Raw genomic sequence first — 8,566 nt, 5'->3', positions numbered from 1 at the left:
AGCAGGTTCACGGCCGGCTACGGAAATCAGACAGCCTCTGGGACTTATCCGCTTTGTGGCTTTGGACAATTACCCAACATCCCTGAGCTTCTTGGTTTGTTAAATGAGGGTGAGATTGCTGACCACGTTGTGAAGCTGGGCACGGGATGGCCCACGAGTGCTCAGGTGAGTATTATCGCTTCATGCATTACTTGTTTCTGAAGGGCAGGGGCACAGACCTGCCAAGTCTGCTGGCAGTGACCTCCTGCTGGTGTCCACCCCACCCCCATCCCCACCCAGCTCCCCCCTGCCCTTCTCCCGAGGGTGCTGGGAAAGGCACCAGCTGCCCCCTAGCGGCTGAGGGCAAACACACACCACACACCAAGTCCTGTGAGACAAACTAAGCCCAGCCCAGCTTTACTGTGGCCCCCGGCTCCCAGGGGTTCTGTGGGTGAGGTGCTGGTGTACCAGGCTTTGGTGGACCCCGCCATCCAGGGCATTCCCTCCATCTAGCCAGCTGACATCAGAAGAGAGGGCTGGGCCGGGCAGTGGTGGCGCACGCCTTTAATCCCAGGACTAAGGAGGCAGAGGCAGGCGGATCTCTGTGAGTTCGAGGCCAGCCTGGTCTACAGAGTGAGTTCCAGGACAGGCTCCAAAGCTACAGAGAGAAACCCTGTCTTGGAAAACCAAACAAAAAGAAGCAAGGGGTGTCTTAGGCCTTAGGTTCATTCCCAAGGCTTCAGCGCTGTGCGCACTGGCGGGCACTCAGTGTAGCCATGCTCTCTCTGTGCTGTGACTGAGGCAGATATATCCTTGTCCTTATTCAGCAAGTGCTACCTGGGGAAACTCCCTCTCCGAGCTACACAGCAGAGTGACAGGAGTCTTGTTTCCTTCAGCCCCAGAACTCCCAGAGAGAGGAGGGGCGCACTGGAGAGGGAAGGATGAGGTCCGAGCAGAGTACACCAGCCCTGCTTTCCCACAGGCCCTGAGCGTCTGCCTGTGCGATCTCTTTATTTCCCTCATGGGCACCTTTCCCACATGTCCACACAGAGATAGAACAGTCAGCATGCCTTGCCTCAGCTGGTGATCCCTGGGAGAGGACAGCAGACAGAAACCACCGGCCAGCCAGTTCCTCAGGAGCCTTGGATTGGCTGGACGGAAGGACACATGGCCCAGAGCCACAGAGTGTGAGTGAGGCAGACGGAGGCCAGGCCCAGGCAGATGCACCCATGAGGACTCCAAGGCAAAGGCCTGTATCAGCCTGCCATCTCTGGAGACCCCACAACTGATGCCTGTCTGGCTCCAGAAATGCCAGCGTACAGACGGGTCACCGAGGTGGCACCTCTCAGAGTCTAGAAGGCGCTGCCCGCAGGAAAGGTGTCACTGACCAACACAGAGGCCAACTCCAGCCCCAGAATACTCCAGTGAGAGGCTTCTCGGCAGGACCGAAGTGTTGCGTCACCTCAGAGGCCCAGGGCTTGTCGGACAGGGTCGTCTATGGAGGCAGCTGAGTGCATGGAGACCCCTGGTGCTCCAATGCTGGTCTCCCAGCAGTCAAACCCACAGCCAGTCAGGGCCTGCTTGGCAGCCTCCACGTTGGCCCGCTCTAGACCTGGAGAGGGAAGGCAGTCAGGACGGTGGATGGTGCTGCGGCGGACACTCCCACCCCTGGGGTGGGGCCCTCCTACTGTGCATCTGCAGTGTCAGAGGCTCCCTGTAGCTCCTGTGGGCCATGTACCAAGTCCACATCTTCCTCATGGACTCTAATCACCTGGACCAGCCTTGCCAAGCATCAGCTGGTTATGTGGCTTCAGGCTTAATCCCCATACAGGCCTCAGTTTCCCTATCTGGGAACAGGGCTGACGCTGGCCATACTCCCACTTGAGGGCCTGGCCAGTACCTGGTAGACTGGGCATGCCCTTAAAGCATTCTCTCATGATTAACATTGGCCCTGGACCAGTAGCTACCACTCAGGGCCTCCTAGAGGGAGGCCCACACGCTCCTTGAAGCCAGATGCCACTACCAAGAGCAAGGGGCTTTGGGAACCCTGGTGGGTTGTACACAGTGAGGAAACAGAGGGAGGAGGAGGAGGGGGAGGAGGGCAAGCAGGCCAGAGTGGGTGGAGGCAGGTGGTATCACCGGATGCTTACGGTACGCCTGCAGCAGGAAATCCTGCACTCTGGACTGGCCTGGGGCTCCCTTCCCGAGTCTATTCCTGGGTCTTCTCCCCAAAGGCTACTGAGCATGGCCATTTCACCCAGCCACTAGGTCAACCTCACGCCTGTTTCCCAGTGAACAAGGGTGGGGTGGGAGCCCACCCTGGCTGTGTCTGAAGCTTGCGGCAGGAGGTGGCGGAGCGGCCTGGAGCACATGAACTTTCCTGCCACACGCTGCTCCCTGAGCAGGAGCGATCGTCCCGCAGCCTATCTGTGCTCTTCCGTTTCCCCAGGGGAAACCAAGGCACAGAGAGGTTAATGAACCTGCCCACGGTCACAAAGCAGAGCTCCAGTCCCCGTACCTGGCTTCAGGAGGGTGATGCCGCAGCCGCCGCCACCTGCACCCGTCAGCTTGCTGTGGAGTCCGTGGGCTGCTGTGACCTGGCAGAGCTGGTCCAGGGAGGCGTGGCCCACTCCGAGGGCATTCAGGTGGTGCTGGTTCATGTCCATCAGCTCCTGGAAAAGGTGCCATCTGTTCCTGCCTGATCAGAAACCCCCGTCCCAGCCCACGTCTCCCGCCCGGCTGGCAGCTGCTGATGTGGGGAGGCTCATGCTCTCTATGTGGGACTTGGATGACTAGAACCAAGTCCGTCCTCCCGCCATGGAGGCCAGTGCGAGCCCGGCCCTTGGACTATATGGGGCAGGCACATAATCTAAGCTGGCCAAACAGGGAGCGGGTCCCCATCACCGGAATGGCTAAAACTAGCTGACTTCAGTCACTGGCCACCTAACCTGTCCACGTGACCAGAGATCACATGAAAGATTCCAAACCACCTGGCTTCAATCTCTGGATCAAGCTACGCCTGAAGCCATTACCACGGGTCCCTCACTTAGGAGACAGTTCCTTTCCCGCTAAAGGCTAGTGGGGGCACGTTTGCCATTTGCGAGTGACAACGTCTCAAACAATATGCCACCCTACCACTGCCTCCTGGGCAGGTTTTCAGAATGAGAACCAAATTGTCACTCCAGCAGGGTCACAAGTGAGGAAACAGCTAAATATTTGTCGAGGTTTCTTCAATTATGTGCAATAAAATTGCTGCTTGCCAACCAAAAGGAGCATGCGGATAAAATGCTAAAGGCAGCCACTGTTTGCCTTGTATTGGATGCTGAGTACAGACTGCGCACTGGGGAGGCGCACCCGGCCGGGTTCTGTGCTCCCCTCTGGACCTGAGACTCAGGCAGGCCAGGGTGAGGCCCTTAGGCGGGGTGCTTCGCTAGAGTGTTTCCGCCACGGAAACAGATGGTGTGAGGTCTGCCCGCCTCCTGGCTGTGTGAAGGGGAGGACTTTGCACAATGCCCAGACTGTGCAAACATTCGCCTATCAGTGTGTGTTACCACCATCGCGCTTCATAAAAGGGGAGGGGCACTGAGGGCTGCGGGCAAAAAAACCTGTCTGGGACCCCCCATCTAGTAGGTAGTGAGTCCGTGCCGGAAGCGCTTCTGCTCGCAAGAACCCCCCTGGCATTTCGGACGCCTCCTCTTGCTCAGGGGAGCTCGTGTGGCTTGTGCTGTGCAGTGCACCGCTCTGAGCGCGGGGCTCGGGATGCTTGTGCGCTGAGGGCCGACCAGCACCGAGGCGGCTCTGCCAGGGTCTGCCAGGTGCTCTTCCCTCAGGCCCGCCCCACTTCCCAGCCTTCTGACAAACAGGCAGACCGGGCAGTGTGGCCTGGTGGCAGCCCCGGGTGCCTTTCACGAGCCCCGTGGGCTGCTGCGTGTGGAGAAGACTTGTGGGGCCTCCCTGTGCCTGAGCTCCAGGTGTCAGGTTGTCAAGGCAGGTTCCAGACACCTGTCACATTCTGATCCAAAGTCTGTCAAGGATCAGATGACAGACCGTGACAGGAGGGAATAGCTCGCTGCTTCATGTGCGGAGCTGCCCGAGAACGGAGCTGCGCACTTCAGCGCCGCGGCGCCAAAAATACGCACGCTGTGTAATCAGCGTGCTGCTCCCCGGCAGTCTCGGGGCCTGACAGCGCACTCGGAGCGGTCCTCGATCTTTGTTCCTTTCCCGCCCAGGTCTGCCATCCTGAACACGGAAGGAAACAAGAGCTGGGGAAGCAGGATTCGGGGCTGCAGGAGGGAGCCTGGGGAAGGAGGAGAGAGGCTCCAGAGTACACGGAGGCCCTGTGCCCAGCGCACAGTAGGTGCTCAGTAAAGCTGCGAGTGGTTCCGGGTGGGATGGTGCACAATGAAGGGGGATCTCTGAGTCTGAGGCTATCCTGGTCTGCATAGTGAATTCCAGGCCAGACGGCGCTACACAGTGTGACCCTGTCTCAAAAAGTAAAAATATATAAAATCTGCTGAGTGGAGGCATTAGTTTGGGTCCTGGTTCTGCCACCCACTAGCTGGATCACACAGGAGGAATACAGCCATTTTGGACCTCAACTTTTATGTCTGTAAAATGGAGACACAGGTAGCTGCAAGGTGCAAGAGCGACATTTCCCTGAGAGGCTGCACACTGGAATGCCAGGGTGGACAGAGGCTGCAGCAGGTATTTAGGACAGAACTAAAAGCCAAGCAGAGCAGGAGCGTGCCGGGCCATCTGGAGGGACCCTGCCTGCACATTCACATGACTGCTGCTGCCTGGCTGCTACAGCCGGGGCTGCTGGGTCCCCTTGTACTCTAAGGGAGGCCAGATGGCGTTTTACCATCAGCCTAATTTACCAGAACAGATGGACCGTGTCTGAGAGGGAGCCTTTGGCTCTCTGAGCTGGTGGCACATGGGCACTGGGAACAGGAGACCCTGGAACTGTAACAAGCTTGTGACACCCCAGTGGGGCCACCAGCAGGCAGTGCATGAAAGAGAATTCGGACACCGGCCTGCTCAGAGGCTGACGGTGAATCACCTGAATGGTGCTGGCCACAGTTAGAGGACCCCAGAACAACTTCAGAACCTGCCGGATCAGAAGCGGCGGGTGGCTGCTGAGTGGACACCCAGAGCCAGCACAGAGTGGAAGCGGGAAGGTAGGCATGTCCCCAGGACGAATAGGGAATGGGGGTCCGCAAGATGAAGTGTCTGCCCGTGTGGGCTATTCCTCAACCTTGTGACCCACACCTGCCCACAGGGCCTCAGGGCCAGGCTTCCAGGAAAGACATGCTTGCCCACATGGGCACACACATGCTCAGGGCCCAGGCCTGGGCCGACTGAGGGCAGGGAGAGACACTGCTTGGACGGCAGCTGGCCAGTGGCAGCTTACTTCTAGGACGAGGTACTGTTCCGGGGCCGGGGCTGCCACCATCTCCCCCAGCACGCGCTCACACTCCAGGGATATGGCGTCAATGGAGGTCAGGATCGGGGCCACGATCTCAGGGAACTGTAGGGAAGGAAGGGCAGGACGTGAGCTCCAAGGACAGGGGAGGGCCCTGCTGCTGCACCAGCCCACGGGGAATCTCCTCTGGCCTGGCCTTTGTCCTGCAGCTGCCCTGACATCTGTAGGGGGAATCCTTGCCACAAAGCCAGTGTGACTAAAGGGGCGGGCGGGCCGGTTCCAAAAGTCTCTCCCCGACTCCGGCCTAGCAGTGACCACCACAGTCGGCACCTTCCTTTCCGTTCACACCGCCTCCCGAGACTTCCCTGTCCCCAACACCCACAGCACCCCTCCACCCAGGAGCACCTTGATTAGCCTGCTTCTGACGCCAGCCACGAGGGCCTTGGTACTTCGTGGGACCTTGGTGTTAGTGAGCAGGATCTGCAGGGCCGGGAGCCTGTGGTGAGAGAATACGGCAGGGTGGAGGAGCCAGGCCAGGACTCCACCCCATCCTGGGGCGGAAGTGCAGGCCCAGGACGGCACAGCACAAGGAGAGCACACGGGGGACCCCAGCTTGGTCTAGGGACTAGCAGGCAGAGAGGAGAGGAGAGAGGTCCTCCAAGGCTTCACCATCATGAGGTAAAAGGACTGAGAAGGGAGAAAGACCACTAGGGTAAAGATGGGGTTGGAGGAGCACATGGGGGGTCTGGAGGTCATGACCCCTCAGTGGGTTATAAGTTCAAAGTAGCTATGGCAGCGTGCAGGGAGGGTCGGAGGCACGGGGTGCCCAACCTTGAAGCTGAGGTGGGGCTGAAGCGGGGATGGGGGGCACAAGGAGAGATGCTAACACCCCTCTGCAGACATGCTCCAGATCTCCAGGTTCTGGGGACCCAGGACTATCTGCATGGTGTCACTTGCTGACTGTTCTTAAGCTAGCCCAGAAGTGCTCTGCAGTCCCAAAGCTTTGGGCACCATGTCTGAGTTCGGATTTCTAGCGTAGGGGTGCTTGTTCATCTGTCACGTGTCTGTGGTGGTCCCCGTGGGGGGGAGCAAGCAGGCAGGGCTGCAGAGGTCAGCCACCCCTCACCCCCCCATGAGCCCATTCTACAGCGCCCGGAGCAGCAATCCAGGCAGGGAGCCTGCCGTGGCCACAGGAGCCAGAGCCCCGGCTGCTGTGGAGGAGGGGGCAGCCCCGAGGCTGCAGCAGGCAGACTCCCCAGCATGGACGGGGGACACCGACCGCTCCCGACTGTCCTTGTGCGGGCGCCTCAGGAGGAACCAGCGGCTCCTGCCTGCTATGCACTCTGCCCTTCAGAGAGCTGGGGTGGGATGGAGGTGGAGAACCTGCATGCATGCACCCCTGCGGGACGGCTGGGAGCCATGGACCCCACACCTTTATTCTCCCTCTTCGCAGTTGGAGACTGTAAGCTGCAGCTGAGGTGGAGAGGCCGCCGACCCCGGCTCACTGCCCAGAAGCCCGGGAAACGACTCCCACCCAAGGCCGGCCAGCTGGCGCTTGCCTCTTCTAAACTTCCGAAGATGAGCAGTCTCTTTCCCCTTTAAAGACTGCCTGTCACTCAAAAAAGGCTGTGTTCAGGGAGGCGGGACCCGCAGCCATGCCACAAACGAGGCACTTTGTATGGAATGGCGCCATGTGCGGTTTGGGGGAGAAGGCTGCCCGTCAAGCCAGCTGTAGGATGAAGGCGGGACTCGCTTGCGGGTTGGGGAGCTTGGGAATGACATCTTCATCCTCACCCACATTCTCTGCGGAAGGCAGCTGGAAGGGCCTGTGTGATCTGGGCCTGGCCTCCCCTGACTCCATGTCACCCATCTCTTCCCTTCCTCGGTGCACACGTCACCCCGTCACCCCGGCCTCCCCGTTGCCGCTCCACACCAGCCACAGGACCCTTGCACTTGCATCCACTCCTCCCGAGGCTGTCCCTCCTCACAGCTGCGTGACTCCTATTCATTCTGCCCTCTGTCCCGGCGCTACCTCATCCGAGGCCCCCGGGAACCCCATCCGACCAGCTTCCACTGAGGAACACTGCTGATCATCCCAGCTCCGGGGTGCTCTGGGTATCTAGTGTGTGGAGGCCTGGCATGCTGCTGAACACCCTGTGAGGTACAGACAGACAGACAGACAGACAGACAGCCTAATACTGATGGAGCCAAGGCTGAGAGGCCACTGTGCAGAGTTGCAGAAGGCCCGAGCTGGAAGGGGAAGTCTCCACAGGCACAGGTAAGGCCGGGGAGCCACTAACCGAGTGACTCAGCTGGCTAGGGCAGTGTGCCAGGACCTGGTGCCTATCTGTGACAACCACCACGGGTGAGGACAGCAAGAGCGCACTAGTGACCCCCCCAACACATAAACCACCACACAGCCCACCTCGGCCCCAAGGGGCTCCTACTTGCCATATCTAGTCCCTGTCCCCAGTCTTCCCGCTGACGGCAGAAACACTGGGTGCCAAGATTCAGTCTGCACAGGCGACCAGGTGGGGCACGGCCAGGCACAGCCGGCCGCGAGCTGCCAAGCCCTCTGCCCAAGCCTCCCGTGCAGGCTGCGGCCCGCCTCAGCCTTGCTGGCCTCCACCACAACACCCCTCTTTGTCCTGTGGTGGCTTCCACCCTGACCTGTCAAACCCCAACCCACCCACCCCCACCCCCCCACCCCCGTCACTCCCAGCAAGAGCTCCTGGAAACAGCCTGAGAGGTACGCCCACGTTCCTGGGCCCCGGGACGAGTCGTTAGGAGAAGGAAGGCAGCGCCTACTGTCAACTGAACAAACGGACAGACAGGCAGCCAGGGTCCGGGACCAGCTGCGCTTCAAGGGCACGGGACAGCCCCCTTTAACCACAACGAAGAGTTGGCGAGGAGGAGGAGGAGAGACAGTGACCAGGCAGGCCTCGCTGTGCCCCGGGCCTCACTCTGTGACACCCGGCCACGGCAGGAAGGGACCCAAGGACACCTGCCCCTCACAACCTCACAAAGGCACGGTGTCTTCCTGGATACGTGGAGGAGCTGTGCTAGGCATGGCCGCGAAGCCCGAGTTACCTCTTCAAGGACGACATCTTCCCTTGCTGGTAGCGCAGGGCTCCTCCTAAAGAGAAGGACAACAGCTATCGTCAC

The 8,566-nt window shown here is 59.9% G+C and overlaps 1 protein-coding gene across 2 annotated transcripts in view; it reads right to left on the bottom strand.

The window, feature by feature from the left end:
* Window positions 1-948: 948 nt before the first annotated feature.
* The window catches only part of Mvk (mevalonate kinase), an 18,383-nt gene continuing 10,765 nt past the window's right edge, over window positions 949-8,566 (bottom strand). For both annotated transcript variants that reach the window (XM_006993940.4, XM_042268453.2), the window contains 5 exons: window positions 8,492-8,537; window positions 5,807-5,897; window positions 5,390-5,506; window positions 2,498-2,651; window positions 949-1,591 (listed from right to left, as the gene is read on the bottom strand). In XM_006993940.4, coding sequence (XP_006994002.2) covers window positions 1,443-1,591; window positions 2,498-2,651; window positions 5,390-5,506; window positions 5,807-5,897; window positions 8,492-8,537 — 557 coding nt within the window. In that variant the 3' untranslated portion in view covers window positions 949-1,442. The remainder of the gene's footprint in view (window positions 1,592-2,497; window positions 2,652-5,389; window positions 5,507-5,806; window positions 5,898-8,491; window positions 8,538-8,566) is intronic.

The sequence above is a fragment of the Peromyscus maniculatus genome, chromosome 23 (genome assembly GCF_049852395.1).
Source record: "Peromyscus maniculatus bairdii isolate BWxNUB_F1_BW_parent chromosome 23, HU_Pman_BW_mat_3.1, whole genome shotgun sequence".
Lineage (NCBI taxonomy): Eukaryota > Metazoa > Chordata > Mammalia > Rodentia > Cricetidae > Peromyscus > Peromyscus maniculatus.
Note: the sequence above shows the minus strand (reverse complement) of the source record. Positions and strands in the feature narration are given on the sequence as shown.